We start from the raw sequence: 27,901 nt of genomic DNA, 5'->3' as shown, positions 1-27,901 counted from the left end.
CATTCCCCTTCACCAAACACTATGGGCAATTTAGCATGGCCAATTTACCTAACCTGCACATTTTTGGACTGTGGGAGGAAACCAGAGCACCCGGAGGAAATTCACGCAGACCACAGGGAGAATGTACAAACTCCACACAGTCAGTCGCCTGAGGCACGATTTGAACCCGGGTCGCTGGTGCTGTGAGGCAGCAGTGCTAACCACTGGGCCACTGTGCTGCCCATGAAACAGTTGAAAACAAACCTTCCAGCTCAGTGAGCAAAATTACATCCATAGATTGACTCTGTCAATCCTCAACCACTTTAAGTCAAATATATGCTGTATTTAATAAAGTCAACTGAGTGTGTGATTAATTATTTGATTGTATGAATGTTAATAAAAAGAGTTCCTGTTCTTTTCATAAACTAAGCACACATCTCCAAACTATGTCTTACTGAACTTACTCGATAAAAAATGCTGGGACCCTGGGCCAAAGTCACGGTGAGCATCTTGAAGCTGCTTGAGGCGTTCATTTATGGAAGTCTGTGGAATGAAGAGCAGTAGACATGAAAATCTAAGGACAGGATATTACATAGAACAGTGATTACAATAAAGGATTTGTAATTCCTTTCTGATCAAAGAATTCCATAAACATTTTGCTTATGGAAAGATAAGGGAGAGCGATTGATAAAATATTCCACAAAACTATGGTCAAAAAAACTATTTTTCACAGTCTTTTCTCCCATTTTTATGTTTCCAATTTCAGTACTGTCGAATGTGATGGTACCAGAGCTGAACTGTAACTAAGATGCTTTGATTCTATTTTGTGGCATGTATCTTATGTCAAGTTTCAAATATCTGATAAATTACTTTCTGCAAAATGGAGAAATTTGTTTGACCTTTTTGTCTTTTTGAATGTACATTGAATAAGAACTGAAAATCTAGTCTTGCACATTAAGGCAATGGGCAGCAGCATGTTTTAAATACATTGTTTAATGCCAGAACCATATGTTCCTGTACTCCATTTCCAACACGTATGGGGAAGGAGAAGCAAGTTGAAGAAAAACACAGAAAAAAGTAATGCCCTGGATCAGAGAGATACTTTCCCCTTACAGATTTCATATACAGTAAAGTATTTCCAAAATAAACTGGAAAGAAATGAAAAAAACTTCATTCAAATTTGACACTTCATTTGACCCTGCTAATATTTTCTCCATTTTTAGTGCTTCATAGTAACCTTAAATTGACATTAAGCATTGACAACCTCCTTAAGGATCAAATGCATTTTACAAAAGCTGAAGCCTGGCATCACCTAATGATCACACACACACTCAAAGATTTTTCAAATATTCAAAGAAGTTTTGAGTTTTATGTGTCTTTCACTACAAGGCTTTCACTTCAAATTTCCTCCACTCACCAAGATTGTAAGCCCCCAATTCAACCTTAAGATCACAAACATCTTGATTGTAAACCTCCCTCACTTGGTTCTAACGTACTTGATGCTTGAGTATTGCATCTAAAACTCTCTCTCCTTAGCATGGCTATCCCAGAAATTCAACTCGCTGTTAACAAGACGTCTACACCCTTTTGGGAATTTCAACAGAACTGTGCTTGAAAGAGCTGTTTTCTACATAGAATTGTACTAAACTGAAAAAAAAAACTATTTGAGACCAGAACCACACATGCAATCTATTCCGCCGCTATGATTAATGTCTTGCTGATCTTTTTCATTGTTCATCTCCCATATACGCTGCTCACATGTCAGTTACTGAAAGCAAGTTGCTTTACCAAAACTAATTTCTAGGGAAATCTAATTCTTAAAACGTCACTTCAACCTAAAATATAGAGTTTCCATGAAGGTACGGGGCCAGCACACTTGAAGGTCGTAGGAATAGAAAGATATACAGATAATCAAATACCGTATGAGAAAGTGGGTTTATGCATTCTGAATTAATTACTTAAACTGATCTAACTAGCCAGAATTGTAAAAGTAGGTTGCAAGGTTGGATTAGTATCCTGGAAGTTAATTTGGCTATGTTTGGTAGTCAAGAAGATATTTCACAGATCATCTGAGAGTAATTGACTCTCTTCATTAAGACATTTAAATATGTGCTGTGTAGTTGATGCCATGGAAAATTGTACATCGATTTAATTGGCCAAAAGTCCTTTTTCTCTTGTTCTAATTTAGGAAAAAAGAGTCTGGAATGAGATAAAAGTTATCTAACTCAAGGAGATCACTGTATTAATGATTATTTACAACCTGTGAAAGTAATTTTTTGGTCTTGGAACCTTGTCAAAGGGTTTACTCTTTGTGGTCCAGTTTGAATGCACATTTGCTTGTTGGTGATTGAATGTTTGTGTTTTTGTTCCCTGGAGTTCGAGATCTGGGAATGCTTTGAATTTAGTTGACCTTTTGGGAATCTATGATGATTTGGAAGTGTAATGTTTGTCCATATTAGTGTGGAACATATATGTTTAATGTAATGTACTTGTGAAGGAGCCATCAATGATTGTTCTTCTTACAGATCATGACTGCCCTACTGCCAATTTCTAACTAGTCACATTCTTTGATTTTTTTCATGAAAGCTAATCTTATTTAATTGAAATCAGTTTAATATGGAGGAAAACAACATTACAATCTTTCAAAAATGTCTTTCCCTTTGATTCTTGCACCATTTGACACCAGTATAAACCTGCTCTCAACTCCGCTATAATTTCATGCTACTGCCAAAGATCAATTTCACCTCTTTTTATCCCCAGGTGTTGGACTAGTCAAAGAATTGACTAAAGGAGGTAAAAGCATTGGCACTATAACCAAATTAGAATCAATCTGCACACTGCTTTCCTATCAAAGTTTTCTGAAGCATGTTTATTTTGTAATTAATAAATCAATTAAATTTGATGTTATGGTATAGTACAGTGACATTAACATTTCAGCATCCTGGCCTCAGGTGCAGAATGATTCTGTACCAGGATTAAAACAGTGTCTGCTCATTTCCTAAAAAAATGGTCTCAGCCTAATAGTGAGGGAAAGTCACCCAGACTTTAACATTTGCTCATTAAGTGAAGGAATTACAGTGAATTAAAAATGTAAAACTGAAAGCATAAAAATGGATGTAAAATATCCCAAACCAACAATCCTGTTTTCATAAAATGATATGAGCAGAATTAATTTTTTTAGTTGTGTTGGACTCATTTGTTTCCACATAAGTTTAAGACTCCTGCATCTCATTTGTGAGTATGGAGTGCCAGTTGTAGCTTTATTCTATTTTAATTTCCCTTCCTCACTGAGAATTGAAGTTTTAATTCAACATTATTTTGTAAAAAATATTAGTGTAACAAAAGTTAAGATACTACTGTTAATATCTGTGTCTCTGGACTAGTCATTATTTGTGCATATGAAGCTTTTTGTTAACATGAACCTTACCAAACTATCAAAATAAAAATTGTGAGTAGACAAGACTTTTTTTAATGCAGCTGCAGTCATTTCACAGACTATAACAATATAATGAGCGATGACTGATCACAACCGCTTAAAGAACCAAATTTGAGATTTAATTGAGAGACTAGAACAAGGTAATTATAATGGATTTCGGAGTTGGAAACTGTGCACATTTTATATTATAAAACAGAGTTTTGAATAAATGAATTTCCAACTTATATTGAAGACTCTTAACAAAACTCATACTCAATACAAGGAAAACAGGTGATTTAATAGCTGAGTGGAATATGCATATAATGAGACAATCCTGATATAATTTTCTGTATACAACCCTAAGCAGATTTGAATGATTTTGTGACATGAAATTCTGTTTGTTCAGTTTCCAACTCTCAATTAGAAAATATGGTTATATTAGTCAATATTTTAAACCATTTGTATTAATCCTGAATTACATAATCAGAATTAATTGGCAAGATCGATTGGTTTTTATACCTTTATACATTGTCAGTGATCTGTGTCATTGCCTCATGGTTAATTTGAAGCATGGCTGCTTTGTTTAATGTTCACCTGGACCATCCCTTAAAACAAGTTGAGCATTGTACCCCCAATTGGCAATAGAAGCAGGCAATATGAGGAGAAACACTGTAAAGACACTGAGGCAAAAAAAAGAGGGAAGTTGAAGCAAAAGCGTTGTAAAAAGAATCTAAGTTCTACTTGGGATCCCGAGCCTATGAGTTGCATACCGACACTATTTGAGGATGGGATGACACTGGTGGGGATGAGGAATAGGGATTTTATCCCAAGATACCCACTGAGACCCTAATGTCTCCTGATAGTTGCCAGCACATTCACTGATTCTAAACCTTCCCCTTATTCTGAAGATGAAGGGTCCGTTATTGGTCACCAGCTTCATAGCTGACATCATGGAGATGAGCAGCCTGGACCATCCTCAACTAAGGGCCGTCCCGGGAAACAGAGTACTGTTAATGAACCAAGCCCCTGACCGCAAGGAGAAACTGGCCCAATTTGCTCAATATGTCCGAAGGAGTCCGCTGGGTGAGCGCGGACGGGATCCCACCGCACACCTGAGCGTCCTCCAACTGGTGCACTACGTCAGGTCCAAGCACCGCCGTTTTAAGGCGTCGGATGGCGGTGGCCATGCACTGGACGTCTACCGCTGCCTGCTCGCTATGTCCTGCGGCAGCGTCCAGCCCAGGCCCCCGGCACCCAGCACGTCCCCGACCCTGGTCAGTCTCGCCGCCACGGCCCTCCCCTCCGACAGCCACTCGAACCCGTGAGTACGGAGGTGCGGATTCCTGAGCAACGGCTCCCTGACGACAGCCGCTACTCCAGCCGGAGGGTAGGCGCGGCGCGATTCGACCATGTTCCAAACAGTGATCAGGTCCTGGTAAAAGACAGGCAACGTCTTGAGGGCGACCTCCAAACTGTCATGGTCGATGAACAGGAGCTGCGTGTCGTAGTTGAGGTTACGCTCCTGGTGGAAAAAATACGTCGCCAGGGCGCACCACATAGGAGGAGGCTCGACGTAAAGGTATCGCTGCAAGGTCTGAAGGCGGAACGTCGCGACCTGGGTGTGGACGCACGCCAGCGACTGACCGCCCTCCTCAATAGGGAGACTCAGAACCTGCGCAGCGACCCAGTGCATCTTTTGTCCCAGAAGAAGTCGACCAACGTTTTCTGGATGTCAGCGACAAAGCCAGGAGGAGGGACCAAAGTGACCAGCCGGTACCACAGCATGGCGGCCACCAGCTGGTTTATGACCAGCACTTGACTCCTGTAAGATAGCACTCAGAGCAGTCCTGTCCAGCGGCCTAGGCGAGCCGAGACTTTGGCCTCCAGCTCCTGCCAGTTGGCCGGCCAGGATTCCTCAGCCGGGCTGAGGTAGATGTATAATGCCACTCCTCAGGACTTGTTTGCTCTTGGCTGTATGATCCTGTCATCTGAAGTAGTTACCAAGTGGCAAGGGTAGATTGGCCAGGCTGGTGCAGGGCCTGTCTGCAGTTGCGAGGACTTGAAGGAGAGATTCCCTAACAATGATGTGGACCACTTAATTCAGTCATGAGAACGAGCCTTATAGCAACCTGTAAACATTAGTGACATATTGGAATGCAATCCCAGACCTAGGGAGTCGGGAGGTGACTATTGGGATCGGTTTGCTGCCTATTATAAAACATTTGCAGGTGATCAAGCCTTTAATCGAGAAGCTGACTTATCTTTGTTCAGCGCTATGCTTTTGCAATGTATTCCTTCTGGTGTCACTGACATGATCTGGACAAACAATATGAACTGGTCCAAGAATTCCCAGTTGCAAATGAGATAAGTGGTGGTCTTCTACTGGGATAGATTTGAGTGGTGATGGAAAAGCATAGCAGGTCAGGCAACATCCGAGGAGCAGGAAAATCAATGTTTCGGGTAGGAGCCCTTCATCAGGAATGACTCAGTCCTGATGAGTCCTGCCCAAAACAATGATTTTCCTGCTCCTTGGATGCTGCCTGACCTGCTACGCTTTTCCAGCACCACTTTAATCTTGACTCTGATCTCCAGCATCTGCAGTCCTCACTTTCGCCCTTCTACTGGGATAGCCAGAACAAGCTCAAACCACGATCCAAGTTATACGTAAAAAACCCGGAAAAGTTCAGCGACTTTGTGATCCCTATACCCTGTGTGCCCACCCTGATGAGGATGATTGGGACCAGCACACTCACTGGGGTGGAATCTACCTCAGATGCCCGCCCAATGACCACTGCTGAGCAGTCCTCCTGAGGGTATCCTGGAAAGGGGGACAGGCAGGCTCCAGTACTACACCTTTGGGACTGGGAACAAGACAGCAAAATCCAGGGGGAAGCACCTGCTGGAGAGTGCAAACTATGGACTCAAATGGAGTGCTCCCTCGATACTGAAACCAAGCTATGGTTGACCCCTGCGTGACATGTTTGTGTTCCCTCTTTACTCCTACCCATCTTAGTTGATTATGTGCACAATTGTACACACATGGGCAAGGAGGGAATGGTTAATACTTTATTATGATCCTGATGGTACATGGATTTCCAGAAAGGAGCAAAGGAAAGAGCTAAAAAATATTTGATTTATAAAAAAGACACATACTATAAAAGAGGTGCCCTGCAGTTCTCGAACCACCCCCTTGCCTGGTGGGCCTTTTACTTGTCTGCAACTTGATTTTATAGAATTACCTCAAGTACATTATTATAAATATTGTTTAGTAATCGTAGATGTGATTCACAGATGGATCGAAGCCGTCCCAATGACTAATAAATACTACTACAACAATGGTGAAAGAAAAGTGGGAAAATATCTGCATAAGTTAACCCAAACTCTTTGAAGTTTACATTCACAGGTACGCCAAATCTAGAATTGGGACCAGAGAAAGTTGCAGCCTTGGTGGAAAGGCCTGTATCTCATTCTGATAGTTACTCACACGGCAGTCAAGGTCAAGGGAAAACCCAAGTGGACGCACGGAACCCGATGCAAGAAAGTACCACCCCTGGTGGAATCCGAACAGGCACCCTCCGGAGGCACCAGCTCATCTGCCTGCTGCAGAACGAGCAGATTAATTGCCGTACCTATCTCTAAACTCCTCATTGCCTTATTTGCACTAACTGGGCATGAGGTAGATAGTAGAGACAGCCTAATGAACTCGGTCGTAGGAGAATTGCTTGTTAATACCTTTCTTCATATGACTCACATTTACAAACAGAAAATTAACCTCTCTGGTTGCTGGGTATGTGCCTGTATCCCCCCGTTCACTCTAAGGAAGGGGATCCCCCTGAGACCCATTCCATTTAATGAATCTGAAACAGCTGAATGGTGGTTGGAACAAAAACGATCATCCAAATTATCCAGTTGGCAGGGAGGTGGTTATGACAATGAGTCTCACTTCTCTTTAATGCAAGGCCCTGACAGGACCATTTATGCCACCAATGATAGGCTCACCTGGAAGTCCAGGTGATATGAAAAAATATAAAGGTTGGTTCCAACCTCACTATGACCTTTCGCATACACCCCCAGCTCTGTCCCTCACTAATACCACAGGTGAAAGGTACCCCCATGGGGACATTGTTTTAAATGCAGCCGCAAGTCAGGGTGGAATACTGGAACCAGTAAATGTACTCATTCCCTGTTTCTTACCCCAACCGGATGTTGATCAATTTCCTTGGGAGTATTCTGAGCCTTGAAGTTCCCAATAAGACTACTACAAGTGCCACGTTCAAATCCCTTTGGACTGGAACTCAGACTAATTACTTAAGAACTTATAATGACACCTACTTTATTTGCGGGGATACTGCCATCCTGGACTGGTAGTTGCTATCTAGAGTACATGGTTCCCCTCATTTACCACTCATACTCCTTCCCAGTCGAACGACCTTGACCTCGTAGAGAGCTAAAAGTGACAATGAGCCGCTTTTTGTCATTATCATCCCCCCTTATGGAACCACTCGGCTAATAAAGGAAGTTAGACTACTGGCCTCAGTTCTTGAAGAAGTAGTGAATGACACAGTGTCAGCTCTTGAACAACTTAGTGAAGAGATGATAGCCATTTGCACAGTTATCCTACAAAACGGATTGGCCGCAGATTATCTACTAGCTGAAAAAGGGGCACTCGCACTTAATTGGCTCTGATTGTTGCACCTGACCCCAGCAAGAACATTACAAACCTCGCCAATCACATTAGGAAGGCAGTCTCCAATCCCCGTGACACCAGCTCCCATTGGAATCTTTGGAGTTGGACGAGCGGCTGGTTTGGATCCTGGTGCAGCACCCTCCTACAAGACCTTATTGTCCTTGTTGTTATTTTTATTACTCTTTCAGTTCTTATTATATTACTCAAGCAGATCTGTGCACGTTTTAGCTCACTGCTGTTGCCCTCCATCCTATTATCCTCCCAGTTGTCCAAAAAACCCTGTTGCTCAAAACCCCTTTCAATGGAAACCCCTGCCATGAGGCAGAATTCCTGAGTGACAGCAGCTCTGAGTTTGAGCCCTCCAACTCTGAGGTCTACCTGTCTGATTCTGAACCTCCACCACCGGATATCCCCCCTACTCTGGCTATGTTCCTGCTTTTGCTGAGGCTCTGGACCTACTCTTCTGATCCCATGCAAAAAAAAGGAGGGATTGTGGAAGTAATTTTGTGGCCCTGGAAGCCATTTTATTTGTACCTCAAAACTTAGCTAGGCTAAAAATCATTACTAAGAGAAGTTTATAAATAACAGTGTAACAAGAATTATATGACTTGTCACAATGTTGGTCCTTTTACAAGGTTACTCTGCCCTTGAGGTTTTTTTTTCAGAGAGAGGGTAATTGGCCAGCATCCAACCCCAGGCTGGGTTTGAAGGGTTTATTGGGGTCCTTTTTGTTTACCCCTAACAGATAATGCCTCCAGCCTATTGCTTTCAAGTCTTAAAAAAAGATATAATCAAAAGGGAGTGTCCAGCTAGCTGTGTAGCTAGCCTTTGTTTAGATTAGAGTTTTTGATTCAGTTCAGCAGCAGTGTGTATGAAGAAAGGCTGCTGGCTCTCTCCCTCCTTCTGCCCTTCTGACTTCGTAAGCTTTTTGTATCATGTTTACTCTTTGTGCTCAAGGTCTGTTTATGGAGATTGTTGCAAGTATGTTTGGAACAACATCATTAAGACGGGATAGTCTGTCAGGTTGGATAGGATAAGTTAGCCGGTATTCTATTTTCTGTTCTTTGTGCTTCATTCTGTAATTTTGTAAATAAATCCTGTTTGTTTAAAACTTGACAGTTGGATCAACAAATTGGAAAGTTATGGTCTTGGTTACCTGCTTAAAAATATATTGAGGGATCGGGCCTGAGCCATAACAGATTGGGGGCTCATCTGGGATTTGTTGGTAGTTCCAAATTGGGATTTTGGATTTGAATTGTTTGGACTTGGAGGCAGCGAGTGGTAGGGATTGATTTGGTTGGTTTAAACAGCGCTGGGATAGCAATGACTCTTTCAGTCACCAAGAGTTTTCTGGGGGTAGAAGAAGTCACCTTGGGGGTTTTACAAAAGGTAGTTGAGGCCAAGCTGAGGGAGTTAGCAGACAAGTTGGAGATGGAACAATCTCCTAACGTGAGGAAAGATGAGATGATTTCAGCAGTGGCTCAGCATTTAAATTTGCTGGAAAAACCATCAGGATCTGTAGAGATGGCAAAAATTCAATTGCAAATGAAGTCGCTTGAGTTAGAAGTGAGAGATAAGGAAAGGGAAGCAGAAATGAAAGCAGAAGATAAAGAAAAAGAGAGTTTGAATTTCAGAAAGGGAAGTCAGCTTAAAAGGCTGAAGATGGAGGCTGAAGGTAAATCTAGTGAGGAAGAGAGTGAGGATGAGCAAACCCCTGACAGTCAAAGGCCTGGTGAGAAACTGTTTAAATATATTCATGCATTGTTTACATTTGATGAGAAGGATGTGGAAGCCTTTTTCAACTCATTTGAAAAAATGGCTTAACAAATGCAGTGGCCAGTGACCATGTGAGTTTTGTTGATCCAAACCAAACTTGTGGGTAGAGCTGGTGATGTATTCACATCACTATCACAGGAGGTGTTGGCACTACAACATTTCAGTGTTTATATTACCAACAATGCATCTGAGACAGTTACATACACTGATCATAACTCATTGAAATTTGTGGAGAAATGTAAGGACAAAAATGCCAGGTTGCTTGGATGGAGCCTGTTGCTACAACTATTCAATTTGTAAATTGGGCATGTGGCAGGTCGAGAAAACATGATTGCCAGTGGTGGGAGAACCACAGACTGAATTCAAATATAGTTGTGCATGTTTTCATGTTTATGTGAATGTATATGTGTGTTTTAGGGTACTAACCACGATTTTTTGGGGATTTGAAAATGAAACCATTTTTGGATATTGACGGGCGGAGGTGGCACAATGTTGCTCTTTTTACAAGGTTACAATGCTCTTTAGTTTTTTTTCCAGCGAGGGGGTAATTGGTCAGGCTCCAACTAGGCTGGGTTTGAAAGGTTTATTGGGGCCCTTTTTGTTTACCCCTAACAGACAATTCCTCCAGCCTAAGGCTTTCATATCTTAAAGAAAATGGATATAATCAAAAGGGAGTGGCCAGCTAGCTGTGTAGCTAGCCTTCGTTTAGATTAGAGTTTTGATTCAGATCAGCAGCAATGTGTGTGTGAAGAAAGGCTGCTGATTCTCTCCCTCCTTCTGCCCTTCTGACTTCGTGACCTGTAAGCTTTTTGTGTCATTTTTACTCTTTGTACTCAGGGTCTGTTTATGGGGATTGTTGTAAGAATTTTCAGAACAGCATCATTAAGTCAGGATAGTCAATCAGATTGGATAGGATAACTTATCTGGTATTCTGTTTTCTGTTCATTGTGTTTCATTCTGTAATTCTGTAAAAAATTCTGTTTGTTTAAAACTTGGCAGTCAGATCAGCTAATTCACTCCAGGAATATCCATTGTACACATACCTAATACAAATAGCCAAGTTACGGTTTGGGCTACCTGCTTAAGAATGTCTTGAGGGGTCGGGCCTGCTCCATAACAGACCTGACCCTGAAAGAGATGAGATTAACTTTTACCCATAAGAAAGAAAGCATTATTGAAAATTAATAGTTTTCTGCATAACCCGTGAAATACTTTATCTCTGGAATGTTGTTAAATCAGCAATTTAAATATAAAGTGTTGACACAAATCGAAAACAATAAACCTTTGATATACATTTTGGCAAGACCTCCACTTTGTCCAATGCAAGTGCAAGTAGGCCATCTAGTGACTATTTGTAGTAATGTGTCCGAAAATCCTAGATAAACCCCAAGTTGAATTATAATTTCGAAGCAGTTTTTACTGGCTACATCCCGTGATATACCATGAATAAAGTTAGTCAATACTGAGGGTCTGTTTCTGAAATTTTATTTCATCCGTACCCAACTGTGGACTTTACACAATATATTTAATCTCTTGGCAGAAATGTTTATGTAAATATTCCCTGATTTCTCAAGACTAATGATGTAACACCCCAGTCTACTAAACCCTAGACTACGCTATTCAACACCGACCAGCAGTGATTTGAATAGATTTTTATGTTCCAGTGTTGATTTTGATTTTAGTTACCCAAAGATAGGGTATCCCAAAGTGGGGTTGAGAGCCCACGTGGAGTTGTGAGGTGAAAGGTTGAAGTTACAGGCTCCAAAGCAGAAATTGCTGCTGTGGGGCTTTGAATATCAGCTGCATTCCCGCTTCAACATGAGTAGGAATGCCCCATACTCACAGGGCTTTCCCTACTTCCCCTACCACAAGTTGTAACAAATTTCCAAGCCTCAAATAGGGTCACAAAAAGGCCAAAAAGGTCTGTGAAGCATGGTCTTAGCAAGATGAAACTGCCAAATATATAAAAAAAATCTTGGTTAAGTTGTCTTCAGAGACAATACATTTGTGAAGCCATTTATCTATTTTTCAACTTATTATGACACTTCTTTTGCAGAGTTCACTTGATAATGGTTCCCTAAACTGGATAACTTAGCAAATACCTCCTACTCTTGCTGACTCTTGGTAACACCTACTTGCAAAGCCTGCCATCTTGATGTCAGTTCCTCCAGACGCTGTGTGTTTTCTGTGGAAAGATGTACATCTGAGATTGCAAGTTGGTGAGCCAAGTCATTGGCAATTTTCATGCCATCTTTTACAGCTCCAAGTTCTTCTTTAAATACCTTATGAGTAAAGGATGCAAAGAGAGAAACGTTAGCCTGGAAATTGTTGTTACTAAGAGTTTCAGGACAATTAATTTATTCTGACTATACAGGTTATTGTTGTGTTTTGAATCTGTGGTGAAATTAGGAACATGCCAGCAAATAAGGAGGTATCAGCACTAAGTTTTCTCAATAATATCAAACTGCTATTCAGAATTACAGCCATATGAATTATGGTAGCACTTATCATTGTGAAATACAGAAGATCATTAATCTACTTCCTGCACTGCTGTACTTTCAGGTGATTTCCACAAAATTGCACTTGATTGTGTCAGAAACCAGTGATACCAATTGAGATTGTAATTTTTGATCCCATACCTGACCTCGGCCTCCTAGACTTTTGAAAATTCAATCCATTGTGGCTGAGCTAAAGGGACAGCCACCTCAGCCATAAAAGTAGAACTGTTGCACATTTGTCACAAATACATAGTTTCAACACTATTCGAACTATTTAATAAACTTCACATAGTTGATTTGTACATTTTTGTCAGAATATATTTCTGATTATATGGTCTACTGTAGCCAGTACCAAATGGTACAGGAATTGAGGAAGACGTTACTATTGGATTGAACTAATTTCTTTGGTAAGTGGAGTTGCAGGTAGACAGGCTAGTGAAGAAGATGTTTAGTATACTCGCCTTTTATTGGTCAGTGCTCTGAGTAAAATAGTTGGGAGGTCATGTTGCGGGTGTACAGGACATTGATTAGGCCACTTTTGGAAAACTGTTCAATTCTGGTCTTCCTGCTATAGGAAAGATGTTGTGAAACTTGAAAGGGTTCAGAAAAGATTGTCAAGGATGTTACCGGGTTTGGAGAGTTTGAGTTATTGGGAGAGGCTGAATAGGTTGGGGCTGTTTTCCCTGGAGTGTCTGAGGCTGAGGGGTGACCTTATAAAGGTTTATAAAATCATAATGGGCATGGATAAGATAAATAGACAAAGTCTTTTCCCCAGGGTAGGGTTCCAAACCTAAAGTGTATAATTTTAAGATGGGAGGGCAAGGATTTAAAAGAGACTTAAGGAGTAACAATTTCCCACATAAGGTGGTGCATGTATGGAATGAATTGCCAGAGGAAGTGGTAGAGGCATATACAATTACAACATTTAAAAGGCATCTGGATGGGTACATGATAGGAAGGGTTTAGAAGGATATGGGACAAATGCTGACAAATGGGACTAAATTAATTTAGGATACCTGGTCGGCATGGATGAGTTGGACCAAAGGGTCTGTTTCCATACTGTACACCTCTACGACTCTATAGATGGATGATATATAGTTCTTTAAAGGGATTGTTTAAGAGTTCTTTAAAAGTATTGCTCAGGAGGTCCCTGCACCAGTCACCATACAATCTTGGGTGCAATTGGTTCGTAGTGCGTGGTGCTTTCAGTGTACAATTCAGGGCTCTACAAAGTCAGTGAAAAGCTGCAGCCAGCCCTTACATTTTGAGATTAGAGTATGTATTGAGCATATAGGATGTTGTTGTTATATCTGTCATAGCCTGGGGTGAGCTATTTCACACAAACATATACTTTTCTAATTATTATCTGCACCTGCGAGATATTCCACATGTATTCAGTGAATCACATGCTGACTGAGTTGAACTTTCTTGCAACTGGCGATATATTGTGGGTCAAAGGTTCTGGTGCGATATTGAAAGGCTAGCTGGACACCAGTTTAGTTGCTGCAAGCCAGGACATTTCCCTCAGCTTGTCTGTGGGATTCCAGAGATGCTGCCCCTAGATGCTTGCTGAGTGGAGTTACTGGCAGAAGGGACATACATTTCCCAGGTGACTGCATTAGGAGGCCATCTCATTCAACCTGTCCAGCCTGCGCTGAGATTGCAGAGTGGGTCAGTGCCACTAGCTACCCCAAAGATCTTGAATGGTAAGTGGCACCATCTTCTCTCTACTATCTACACTTGCAAAAGTATCACTTGATTGAATTCTGCCACTGTACAACCACATCTCACAAAGTCTCAAAGCATGCAAACCTTAGCATTATGTGCATTTTAAAATTTATTATTTTTAATGGGATATGGGCTTTATATTACTCATCACTAGTGAGCTGCCTTCTTGAACTGCTGTGGTCCATTTGGTGTATGTTTACCCACAATATTGTTATGGGTGAAGTTCCAGGAATTTGACAGTGAAGGAACAAGTCATTTTGGTTGAGCCCCTTCTCTTGACCATTGCTGTCCACAGCCCCTGACTATGGAGATGCTGATCCCTTGCTGACAACATTCGCTCTTAGCTGCACGGTCCGTGCACACCAATCAGCATGCTGATACCTGCCTTCCATCTCCACAAACTGCTGCTGCACACGGACCTCAACATCTGCGCAATGGAATAAAAAAAAGAGAGGGAATGTTGCTGGCTGGCCCTGCACCTATCCTATGCTGAAGCCTGGTTGACCATCACTTGTCTTGATCACATCCATTTCGAGCCTATGCAGTTACCTCCCATATCCTGCTAGATCACACTACACTACCTACAACTGCTTCCTGTCACTATGACCATTCATTCAGTCTCTGAATCTAATCTGGCCAATGTCCACACTTGAATGCCTGTAGCCTCAATGATGCTTAACCTGCTCCCCACCCCAGCTCCCCACCCCCCATCGCTTAGGTTATGTATGGCTCACACCCCCTGACTGACAACAGCTCATTCCCCCCATACTGAATTTGCTAGGTGATCCTATCTGAATGAGCAGCGAGGCCTGGATTAATTTTGTTGACTACCAGAACTGACCATGGCCCAGACCTGGAATCCAAAGATATGGATCCCTGGAGTCATAGAGCAGTACACCACAGTACAGGCCCTTTGGCCCTTGATGCTGTGCTAACCTTTTATCCTACTCTAAGATCAAATTAACTTACAAACCCTTCATTTTACTATCATCTATGTGCCTATCAAAGAGTCGCTTAAATGTCCCTAATGTATCAAACTCTACTACCACTGCTGGCAGTACATTCCATGTACCCACCACTCTCTGAGTAAAGAACCTACCTCTGACATCTCCCCCAAACTTTCCTTCAATCACCTTAATTTGTGTTCCCTTATAATAGCCATTTCTGCCCTGGGAAAATGTCTCTGACTATTTGCTCTATCTCTGCCTCATCATCTTGTACACCTCTCTCAAGTCGCCTCTCACCCTTCTTCGCTCCAATGTGAAAAGCCTCAGCTCCCTCAAACTTTCTTCATAAGATATGCCCTCCAATCCAGGCAGCATTTTGGTAAATCTCCTCCGCACACTCTCTAAAGCTTCCATATCCTTCTTAGAATTGGATGACCAGAAATGAATGCAATGTTCCAAGTGTGGGCTAACCTTGGCTCTACAGAGCTGCAGTATAACCTTGTGGTTCTTAAACTCTATTCCACAGCTAATGAAAGCCAACACACTGTACGCTTCTTAACAAGAGTGTGGTGCTGGAAAAGCACAGCAGGTCAAGCAGCATCTGAGGAGCAGGAAAACCAACGTTTTGGGCATAAACGCTTCATCAGAATGAGGCTTGTGGGCTGAGGGCTAACAGATAAATGGGAGGGGGATGGGGCTAGGAGGAGGGTAGCTGGGAACATAATAGGTAGATGAAGTTGGGGTGGAGGTGATAGGTCAGAGAGGAGGGTCGAGTGGATAGGCAGGAAGGAAGATGAACGGGTCAAGAGGGCGGTGCTGAGTTGGAGGTATGGGACAGGAATAAAGTGGGGGGAGGGGAAATTAGGAAACTGGTGAAACCCACATTGATCTCGCTTGGCTGCAGGGTCCCAAGGCGGAAGATGAGGCGTTCTTCTTCCAGACATCGGGTGGTTAGGGTTTGGTGATGGAGGAGGCCCAGGACCTGTACATCCTTGGTGGAGTGGGAAGGGGAGTTGAAGTGTTCAGCCATGGACGGTGGGGTTGGGTTTTTGTGGGTGTCCTAGTGGTGTTCTCTGAAATGATACACAAGTTGACGTCCTATCTCCCCAATGTAGAGGAGCATGAGGAAGGAGATGTAGCTGCGGTAATGAGTCTGCTTCAGGATGTGGCTCAAGAGCTTCAGGGCAGAGGAGATGACCTGAGGGGTGCAGCAAGAGTGAGATTCACTGAGATTCTTGTAGAGAGAGAAGGAGAACTTTTTCAAGGTAGGCATCCTTGGAAGAGGCTGCACAATAGGGTTAAAATCAACTAGGAGAAAGTGAGGACTGCAGATACTGGAGATCAGAGTCGAGTGTGGTGCTGGAAAAGCACAACCAGTCAGCATCCGAGGAGCAGGAGAATTGACATTTTGGGCCCACAAGCCTCATTCCTAATGAAGGGCTTATACCTGAAACATTGATTCTCCTGCTCCTCGGACGCTGCCTGGCTGGCTGTGCTTTTCCAGCACCACACTCTTGACTCTGATCTCCTGCAGTCTTCACTTTCTCCTAGCCTTCTTAACAAACTTACCAACTTGGGTGGCAACTTTGAGGGATCTATGGACATGGACCCCAATATCCCTCTGTTCCTCCACACTGCCAAGAATCCTGCCTTTAACCCTGTAATCTGCATTCAAATTTAACCTTCCAAAATGAATCACTTCACACTTTTCCAAGTTGAATTCCATTTGCCACTTATCAGCCCAGTTCTGCATCTTATCAATGTCCTGTTGCAACATACTACAGCCCTCCACACTATGCACCATTCCATCAATCTTTGTGTCATCGGAAAGCTTACTAACCCAACCTTCCACTTCCACATCCAAGTTATTTATAAAAATCACAATTATAAACCGACTGTCTTACTGATGATGAGCAAACCTGAGATCAGAAATGGCTCAGCTTCTGGGCTGATATTGGCAGTACCCACTGACCCACTGAAGTCTACCCTCACCTCACGAAACAGCCTCCTTTTTCCAGTTTACAACGAGAGAGTTGGCAACCGCCTATTGGTAATATTGCTGGACTGTTAATCCAGAGTTCCAGGTAATATTCCGGGGATCCAGGTTCCTACCCTGCCACAGCAGATGATGATATTTGAATTCAGTAAAAATTCTGGAATTTAGAGTTTAATGATGAGCACAAATCCATTGTCAATTATCAGGAAAGAAACAATCTGGTTCACTGATGTCCTTTAGGGAAGGAAACTGCCATCCTTACCTGGTCTGGACTAATGTGACTTCAGGCACACAGCAATGTGGCTTATTCTTAACTATTTTCTGGGCAATTCGGGATGGGCAATAAACGCTGACCAAACCAGCAATGTCCTTATCCTGTGAATGAATTTTAAAAAGGCCATCCTGTTCAAGTATGTGCATGGTATTTGCCAGGTAAGCTGTTACATGTGCACCATCTCTGACATTGATGTAACATCAGCAGTTCACTAACATGGTGCCCTTCCCCTTTCCCATTGACTCTTCACATTTCTTTCATCCACATACTCCTACCTTTCTTCATGCATGGAAGCTTGCCTTGCAGCTTTAAGCTACTTGCGCTATTAACCGGGCTAACTCCAGAAATATAAGGGAAATATCATGTGAGAGATAGCTAGCACCTCTACAGTTCCCTTGGCCTGTCACTGGCTTTTAAAAAGAAGGACAGCCAGTGCAAATGCCAAAGTAAAATGAGGGTGCTTGTGTCCTTGGCTATTTCAGGAGGATAGTTATATTTGGTTTCACTATCCTCTGCCAATGTTTCTTTTATCTTGTAACCTCCAGAGCTTGTATTACATTTCAGATCATTCCTATAGCCTTTTACTTAAAAAGAAATTGACAAACTGAAATGAGAAAGGAAATGGAAGTGGCACTTGAGAGACAAAAGTTGCAGTCTGGCCCTCCTCAGCTATAAAGTGCCACCTGAGAATTAATGCTGTTGGCTGAGCCTGTGCAATAAAGAGCTACCCGAGAAGCTGACATTGAATTACCTAGTTTGAACATGTAATGGTCTAAGGATGCAGTGGGCCTTAGTCAACATGGAAGTGCTTGGCACAGTTCTAGCAGTTCTAGCAGAAATGAAGCGAAGGAGCATTGCAAATATATCAGTTGAAACAGTAAAAGCTGTACACCCACTCAGACTCAGGTTGTCCTTCTTGCCATCTAACAAGGGAGGATTTAATCATAACAATTTAGCGTAACAGCCAGAATCTGAGTTTTGGCTTTCTCCCAATTAAGTCAACAATCTCATCATTATTTTTGACACTGCAGGGAGGGAAGGTCCTTAATCTTCCACGAGAGAGTCACTTATCAGGATTTATCATTTATGTCCATTTTTGCCACAATTCCTCTTTAGGTTGCTGTATGTTTGGGCAAAGCCATTATTACTCCCCAAGAACTGCAAGGTATTATACAGCAAAACAAGCACACACTTAAGAGAAGAAAATGGAGCACTGGGAAAGGAGAGAATAAACAGATAGGCCAGTCAGGGAGAGCAAGTATCCAGGTTAATGGACCTGCAACTTATCAAATATCCTAATGTATCACATTAAAGTTCATTGGTGAGATAACAGATTCCAATTACCAAGGTGCCTTGACTTATTGGGACCTATCTCATTTCTGAGTCAGTAGATGATGTGCCCTTGAGCTACTCCAGGACATTGCACATAATCTAAGCTGACAATTTAGTGTTATTCTGAGGGTGTACTGCATTATTAGGAAGTATTGAATCTTTTAGACAAGGCAATTATATTATGTTATGTCTGTTCTTTCAGGTAGATAAAAAAGATGGCATGCTATTATTTGAAGAAGAACACAGGTGTTCTACTGTTGTTTTTGGTATCATTATACGTGCAAATTCCATGCAGCTTTCTGCTACATTATAGAAATAACTACATGTCGAAAGTACTTAATTGGCCATAAAGTGTTTTGGGACTTAATGCAAGCTTTTATATAAGTGTTGATTCTTTCTTTATATTGCCTTTCCAAAATAGATTAATATATCTGTTTTACTTTGGGTTTCACTTCTGATGATGCCAAAATCGGAATTTGTTTCTTCTCAATACAGATGCCAGCTAACCCGCTGTGCAATTTTAATAATTTCCTGCCTTATTTCAGTTTTTATTACTAATCATTATAAACTGAATGGTAATATAGAATGATTTGAAAATTATTACAAGCTCTACAGGTTACAAGATGACAGAAGCTTTGGCAATAAGTAGTGAAACCTGATATAAAGTTTCTGCTGATGGATCCAAATGCAACCGACCTCGTTTTTCTATAGCTTCTGTACTAGCTTTCTCTATTTTAAAGGGCCAAGGGAACTATTTTGGTGACCCATCCAGCTAGCTCTTTCACAAATTTGTCTTGCACTTCTTCCCAGTTCTGCAGTTAATACATCAAGTACTTTTGTGTCACAGAGCATAACATACATTTCCTGTTATACCAGCAAGAAAGATTTAATTTACTAGTTCTTTGTAGATGAAAATACTTCTGTCTGTCGCATCAACCATTCTACCTTTGTCTTGCAAATTTTAGTAATTAACTATACCTTCGTTGTCTCAATATGTTCCTGTAGTGAATCAATGAAGAGGTCTCCCACTGGTTCCCAGGAATCTCGAACAGCCTCAGCTTGATCTAGGGCAAGATTAAGCTCATCCATCGTACCTCGGAGCTCCAGAAGTCTCTCCATCGTTCTCTCAATGTGCCTGTGTCGGTCAATACAGCGAGTACTCAGCTTCTCCCACATTTCACTTGATACATTAGCCTGCTTCCAAATGAACCGGCTCACGTTCTGGATTTTCTGCTTTGGTGACATATCTGAAATTATGATTCATTCAAGGTTCAAAAACAGAGTATGTCCCTGGGGGGATCTTATAGGCTGACTTAATGAAGAGGAAACAAAGGTAACTGGATAATGCAGACGACTGCCCAGTGGCAATTCAGTAGTGACAACAGCATAATAGTGCACACTGTAATTAAGGGAGAGTCAGACTTCACCATTGGGTTTAAACAAGACAATGCAGAATAAACAAAGATTGAGAAATTCATGGTTCAGTTGTAATTTCCAATTCCAAAATGGAAAAAATATAAATGGCAGAAATAAGGTGGAGTGGGGGGGGGTGCAACTTTGTGAGTTTAATCTGTCAAACGAATACCGCATTACAGTTAGATTGTAGGAAAATAGTTCAGATTAAAAATGAAACAAAACTGCAAGAAAATGGAATAGGAAAGAACAGAAAGACAGAAGTGGCATCATTCTATATTCTAGTATATTAAAGCTGTGGGATTAATATTACAACAGTTTTTCTGAGTAACAACCTATTAGTTCTTTCAGTGGCACTATACTCGAAGTAGCAATTTTTAAACAGATAATTCCAAGAGTACAATTATTGACCTTAAATTATCAGCAGGTCAAGCTTAGTGCATTTCCATAAAATGAGCCATAGTCTGGTGGTGTGTTGCAGGAATGAAAAGAAACTGGAAGGAAAATAGCAATATAATGAAAAGGAGCTGATAATTTAATGGAGAGACTGAGAGTTTACTGAAGTCCTGGGCTTTTATAAACATGTACAACGTATAGAGTGTTTAAACAGCATTTCAATGGGCCTATGTTCAGTAACAAGGAACGGCAATATTTTTTCTCGTGGACAGCTTTCTTCTTGTAATAGGGATACCCAACAGTTCCACAGTCTCCACAGGATAAATCCAAAAAAGAGTCAATATGGTCCAAGGGTTTCTTTGGAAAAAAGGTCAAATGAAAAGAAAAGCCTTTAAGGCAACTTTTCCAACGGGGCTTGAGCTCAAGAGGAGTAGTGCTGGCATCCTCCCCATTTGTACGCTATACTGACATTGATGAGGTTTTAAGACATAGAAAAATGAAGTGATAACCTTTGTCTTGTGCTGGTTCTTCTGCCTCTTCGAGAGGATGCTGGGATAGGAATGCTTGGGCTGACTCCAAAGTTGCCAGTATGAAGGGGCCCTTCGTCTTCACATCCTCCATGAAAGCCTTTAATAAAAGAATGCAAGTAGGAACATATAACTAGGAGCAGCACTCAAAAGCTGAACCTTTCAGTTACCAGTCTAGTAAATTGCTTTAATGCCAATTTATGTGAAACTTTTATGTGAAAATGAATAGAAATTATGAGTACTCTTGAGATGGCTGACATTTTTCTTCATGATTCCACATAGATATCAGTTAAAATAACAATGTGGTCAGGAGTATTTGACCCTAAAAACCATAAGCTGCTCTTAATACAGATTTCTGATCAGAGGATGACGGCTGCAGGGGGATGATGTTGTAAATGAAACTTGCCAACCTCATTCATCTGAGATAGATAAAGTATTAGTATTAGGAGACTGAAACTGAGGCACTCTCAGTGTGAAAGCAGACAACAAGATTTCACATTTCACATGAAATCACTCTTCCCTACTAATTGCTTGACATCTGATTCCCAATATTGTGACACTTAATTTTTGATTTTCAAAATGATCAGATTTTAGTTGATGATTAAAGCATTAAAGCTCCATTTTGCCAGAGCGGCGAGGAGAGAAGGAGTGGTGAAGCGAGGGCTGCCGGGAAGGGTGAGTTTTCCCGCATTAAAAGGGACTTACCTCGGGAGTCGGGCCTCCATTTGCTGAGAGGTGCAAGGGAGGAGCGAAGGACTTCTGGGAAGTCGTATATTTGTATGGCTGCGTTACCTGAAACACTACTCGGGTAGTGTCTCCCACCCATCCTCCTCCTCTAATCAAAAATAAAGTTTCTGTGCGCCAGATTGGTAAGGTAATGAATTTATTTTTTATTCTTTGTCTTTCAACAGTCTCTTTGGGAATTTAGAATAGTGGGAATGGAGGTTAGGGGAGTTGAATGTTCCTCCTGCAGAATGTGGAAGGTAAGGGTCACCACTAGAGTCTCTGCTGACTACATCTGTGGGAAGTGCACCCAACTCCAGCTCCTTGAAATCTGCATTAGGGAACTGGAGCTACAGCTGAATGAACTTTGGATCATTCGGGAGGCAGAGGGGGTTATTGAGAGGGGTTACAGGGAGGTAGCCACTCCTCAGCTACAAGAAGAAGGCAGATGGGTTACAGTCAGGGGACGGAAAGGGAACCGGCAGGTAGTGCAGGGATCCCCTAGGTCACCCTGTTGGGAGTTTTCTATAGGCCTCTGAAAAGTTCCAGAGATGTAGAGGAAAGGATAGCAAATATGATTCTCGATAGGAGTGTGAGAGACAGGGTAGTTGTCATGGCGGACTTCAAATATTGACTGGGAACACTATAGTATGAGCACTATAGATGGGTCAGTTTTTGTCCAGTGTGTGCAGGAGGGCTTCCTGACACAAGTGGCGAAGCCACATTAGATTTGGTACTGGGTAATGAGCCTGGCCAGGTGTTAGACTTGGAAGTAGGTGAGCACTTTGGTGATAGCAATCACGATTCTGTTATGTTTACTTTAGTGATAGAAAGGGATAGGTGTATACCACTGGGCAAGAGTTACAGCTGGGGGAAAGGCAATTATGATGCGATAAGGTAAGATTTAGGAAGCTTAGGATGGGGAAGGAAACTGCAGGGGTTGGGCACATTTGAAATATGGAGCTTATTCAAGGAAAATCTCCTGAGCGTCCTAGATAAGTATGTACCTGTCAGGCAGGGAGGAAGCTGTAGAGCGCGGGAGCCGTGGTTTACGAAGGAAGTGGAATCTCCGGTCAAGAGGAAGAAGAAGGCTTATGTTAGGATGAGATGTGAAAGCTCAGTTAGGGCACTTGAAGGTTACAAGGTAGCCAGGAAAGACCTAAAGAGAGAGCTCAGAAGAGCCAGGAGGAGACATGAGAAGTTGTTGGCGGATAGGATCAGGGTAAGCCCTAAGGCTTTCTATAGGTATTTAAGGAATAAAAGAATAACGAGAGTAAGATTAGGGCCAATCAAGGATAGTAGTGGGAGGTTGTGTGTGGAGTCAGAGGAAATAGGGGAAGCACTAAATGAATATTTTTTGACAGTATTCACTCTAGAAACGATAATGTTGTTGAGGACAATACTGAGATACAGGCTACTAGACTAGGTGGGATTGAGGTTCACAAGGAAGACGTATTAGAAATCCTGCAGAGTGTGAAAATAGATATGTCTCCTGGGCCGGATGGGATTTATCCTAGGATCCTCTGGGAAGCCAGGGAGGAGATTACCGAGCCTTTAGCATTGATCTTTAAATCATCATTGTCTACAGGAATAGTGCCAGAAGACTGGAGGATAGCAAATGTGGTTCCCCTGATCAAGAAGGTGAGTAGAGTCAACCCTGGTAATTATAGACCAGTGAGCCTTACTTCAGTTGTTGGTAAAGTGTTGGGACAGGTTATAAGAGATAGGATTTATAATCATCTAGGAAAGAATAATTTGATTAGGGATAGTCAGCACGGTTTTTTGAAGGGTAGGTCATGCCTCTAACCTTATTGAGTTCTTTGAGAAGGTGACCAAACAGGTAGATGAGAGTAAACTGGTTGATGAGGTGTATATGGATTTCAACAAGGCATTTGATAAGATTTCCCACGGTAGGCTATTGTACAAAATGCGGAGGAATGGGATTGTGGGAGGTATAGCAGTTTGGATCAGTAATTGGCTTGCTGAAAGAAGACAGAGGGTGGTGGTTGATGGGAAATGTCCATTCTGGAGTCCAGTTACTAGTGGTGTAGCACAAGGGTCGGTGTTGGGTCCACTGCTGTTCATCATTTTTATAAACGACCTGGATGAGAGCGTACAAGGGTGGGTTAGTAAATTTGCAGACAACACTTAGGTCGGTGGAGTTGTGGATAGTGACGAAGGATGTTGTAGGTTACAGAGAGACATCGATAAGCTGCAGAGCTGGGCTGAGAGGTGGCAAATGGAGTTTAATGCAGACAAGTGTGAGGTGATTCACTTTGGTCGGAGTAACCGGAATGCAAAGTACTGGGCTAATGGTAAGATTCTTGGTAGTGTAGATGAGCAGAGAGATCTTGGTGTCCAGGTACACAGATCCTTGAAAGTTGCCAGGGTTGTTAAGAAGGCATACAGTGTTTTAGCTTTTATTAATAGAGGGATCGAGTTCCGGAACCATGAGGTTATACTACAACTGTACAAAACTCTGGTACGGCAGGACTTGGAGTATTGTGTACAGTTCTGGTCACCACATTATAAGAAGAATATGGAAGCTTTGGAAAGGGTGCAGAGGAGATTTACTAGGATGTTGCCTGGTATGGAGAAAAGGTCTTAAGAGGAAAGGCTGAGGGACTTGAGGCTGTTTTTGTTGGAGAGAAGAAGGTTGAGAGGTGACTTTTTCCAAGTATGGTGACAGCGAGCATGAGGGGGCATAGCTTTAAATTGAGGGGTGATAGATATAGGACAGATATCAGAGGTAGTTTCTTTACTCAGAGAGTAGTAAAGGTATAGAATGCTTTGCCTGCAATGGTAGTAGATTCGCCAACTTTAAGTACATTTAAGTCGTCATTGGACAAGCATATGGATGTACATGGAATAGTGTAGGTTAGATGGGCTTCAGATTGGTATGACAGGTTGGTGCAACATCGAGGGCCGAAGGGCCTGCACTGCGCTGTGATGTTCTATGTTCTATGAGAAGATACTCTTCATGGAAATTAAGACTCTTGATGATAATTCCTCAGCACAAAGTGTTTTCCACTGTTCCTCTGAAGGCAACAATGCCTTGCTGGGATCAGTTGATCAATTCAAGTGACAGATATTTATCTAATCAAATTCCAAAGCTGAGAATTGCACTAACCACCCAAATTACCAAGGAGCTATAATGTAATCCTTCTGAATGTGTGCAGCTGTAACAGCGTTATGGTAAATGTAAGACATGACTTCTCTTACTTTATTCTAACATAAAAAAAACATTTGGCAAATGTTTATTTTTTATTAAAACACTTCCCTTTCAGAGAGGTTTGGATTCTGTTTGCAGTTTTAGTCTATAATTCAAGTATTAACTTAATCCTCAGGACTAGAAATCAATGCTAATTTTCATAGAACCAGATGGAAGACTGAAAACACCTACCTGTCATTAATCAGGGTCTTCAAATGAATGGGTAACTTACCGAGTGAAACTCATTGTACCGCTGCACTGCACCAATATCTCCTGTGAAGGGAAGCTGCTCAGACAATTCCTCATCTTTCAGGGTCAGCCAGTCAATGATCTCCTGCAAAGACAGCTGCAGCTTGCCACTGTGATCAGAGAGTGCCTCCAGCCGAGCCCTTAGACATGTAAATAAAGGGGGGGGGGGGGGGGGGGGGGGGGTGGTATGCGGAAGTGTAATAGTTTTCACATGTATAAAAACATCTTCAGATAAGATACGTCAAGTAAGAATTCAAGATAGAAGATTGCATAGTAAGGACCAACACATTGACTGGGAATACATTAAGGTGTATTGTAGTTGTGTGTCTGATCCCTGGTCAACACTCTTATCTGAGATCACCTTCATAGAGTTATTCTTTTTTTTAATGCAGAACCATATTATTTGCTTTAGGAAGACCAGGGAGCTGGAAAGCAAGAAAGGCAGTCTCACACATACATGGGACAAATATCCACAACAAATGCTACTTCCATATTCCCACCAAAACCTTCTTCCTTTTACTACATTTAGAATAGCTTTCAGCTGGACAGTTCACCGGCATTTTTCAGTACTTCTCTCCTTCTCCTCATGAGCTTTTTGTCAATCCTGAGGGTAGAAGCTAAACAGTGGCTGGCCATTCAATCACAGGGTCCATTATGACTAACCTTGCTGCTATTCTTACCTGAGGCCTATGGACTTGTCCACCAGAACAGGTACCTGGCTCTGATCAAAGATGCGTTATTTCCACCTGAGTCCTCAAGCTAATTGTAACACCTACTGCAATCTGACAGAAATGCACTGGCACAACATAGTCAGGAGATTAAAAACAGGACTTCACTCATCTGTCTCGTTCAGTGTCACACTTATAAAGGGGGAATAAATAACTCTACAACAATTGTGGAATCACCCTTGATTTCACACAAAAGAGATTATGTTTTATTTTTTCCCAGCACTTTGAATTTAACCTTTTGCTTTAAGGCTACAGGCACATTTTCAGAGTCTGTTTGTCTTCATTAAGGTCTGCAAGGCCCCAGAGCTAATCCAGACTCAAATATTGAATAATCAAAGATATCACTCACCTAGAAAGGCAGTTCAGATTTAATCCCTTCTGGATACATTTAATTAAAGCAAAGACTTTTATAAACTAGATTTAAATCTTGCTTTTGATTCTAAGTGCTGGTCATTAGTGAGTAAGGCTGATTTACATTTAAGTTTTCAAAGATTCACGTCTGAAATTTTGTAACATTGAGTCTCTGGCCAAGCCAAACAGTACCCAGAACTCCAATACCCAAAAATCTGGCCCTCAAACCTGGCACCAATTTTTTGTCGGGTGGAGAACGGAAGCAGGTTGTCAATATGTCAGAGGCAGTTGGACATATTAAAGAGCAACTATTATCAAGCATAAATACTTCTTCCCAGTGAGATATTCAAACAATGAATGCTGCCTCACAGCACCCAGGTTCAATTCCCCCCTCAGTCTGTGTGGAGTTTGCACATTCTCCATGTGACTGCGTGGGTTTCTTTTGGGTGCTCTGGTTTCCTCCCACAGTCCAAAGATGTGCAGGTCAGGTGAATTGGCCATGCTAAATTGCCCGTAGTGTTAGGTGAAAGGGTAAATGCAGGGGAATGGGTCTGGGTGGGTTGCTTTTCGGAGGGTCGGTGTGTTGGGCCGAAGGACCTGTTTCCACACTGTAAGTAATCGAATCAAAAAAACCTTAATTCTTTAGTGGAGCTCAGGAGAAAGCTGTCTCACTTCACATGGTGGTCCATGGCTAAAACAATTGCAAATATTATAAACTGTATAAATTTACCTAATATTTTGGGATTTCTTCTTAATCTCACTCCAACAGAGGTTCATCTCCGTGATGTGCTGGAATGATGTCTGTGATTTAATTCTTTAGTTCTGTTTGTTTGGTTTCTGTATTTATTCTTGACATCCTGAATCAATCATCACACCTACAAAAATGACTGAAATTAAACATTCATTAAGACCAAGGAAAATGAAAGAATTGATTTGTGTAAATTTGTTTATCATTGTTGGGTTTGTTTTATAAATTAATGGCTGTGTTTGCATTTTTTGGCAAAAGAGGTTCAAACACCACTTTCCATTCTTTGCTTTGAATGGGCTTAATATGTATGTTTTTTTTTAAAAGTGTCTTCATTGAGGAAAGAAAAGTTATTGTAACACATCAAAAATACAACTGTAGAGTCACAATATTTGTGCAAAGTGCAGAGGATGGTGATCAATATAAAGTGGAGACAGCAGGTCGGTCAATATGGAAACTGATTGCCCACTACTGTGAAGACCTGACAAGATTTATGAACAACTACAAATGTAATGCACTAAAATAGTAGCACAGGGGTGTCATCGTGGCTTAGTGGTTAGCACTGCTGCCTCATAGCATAGGTTAATTTCCATCCTTGAGCAATAATGCAGAGTTTGTACATTCTCCCTCTGTCTGTGCGGGTTTCCTCTGGGTGCTACGGTTTCTTCCCCTAGACCAAAGGTGTGCATGTTAAGTGGATTGGCCATGCTAAATTGCTTAAAATTGTGTTGCTGGAAAAGCGCAGCAAGTCACGCAGCATCAAAGGAACAGGAGAATCGATGTTTCGGGCATAAGTCCTTCTTCAGGAATGAGGAGGGTGTGCCAAGCAGGCTAAGATAAAATGTAGGGAGGAGGGACTTGGGAGAGGGGCGTTGGGAATACGATAGGTGGAAGGAGGTTAAGGTGAGGGTGATAGGCCGGAAAGT

General features: G+C 41.8%; 1 protein-coding gene across 6 annotated transcripts in view; it reads right to left on the bottom strand.

Moving 5' to 3' along the window:
- Window positions 1-27,901, bottom strand: part of drp2 (dystrophin related protein 2) — a 368,975-nt gene that overhangs the window by 74,418 nt on the left and 266,656 nt on the right. For all 6 annotated transcript variants that reach the window (XM_043704533.1, XM_043704534.1, XM_043704530.1 and 3 more), the window contains 6 exons: window positions 26,961-27,117; window positions 25,135-25,291; window positions 20,951-21,068; window positions 19,611-19,879; window positions 11,993-12,139; window positions 444-522 (listed from right to left, as the gene is read on the bottom strand). In XM_043704533.1, coding sequence (XP_043560468.1) covers window positions 444-522; window positions 11,993-12,139; window positions 19,611-19,879; window positions 20,951-21,068; window positions 25,135-25,291; window positions 26,961-27,007 — 817 coding nt within the window. In that variant the 5' untranslated portion in view covers window positions 27,008-27,117. The remainder of the gene's footprint in view (window positions 1-443; window positions 523-11,992; window positions 12,140-19,610; window positions 19,880-20,950; window positions 21,069-25,134; window positions 25,292-26,960; window positions 27,118-27,901) is intronic.

The sequence above is a fragment of the Chiloscyllium plagiosum genome, chromosome 15 (genome assembly GCF_004010195.1).
Source record: "Chiloscyllium plagiosum isolate BGI_BamShark_2017 chromosome 15, ASM401019v2, whole genome shotgun sequence".
Lineage (NCBI taxonomy): Eukaryota > Metazoa > Chordata > Chondrichthyes > Orectolobiformes > Hemiscylliidae > Chiloscyllium > Chiloscyllium plagiosum.
The sequence above is the reverse complement of the archived record's forward strand: the minus strand, read 5'-3'. Positions and strand labels throughout refer to the sequence as shown.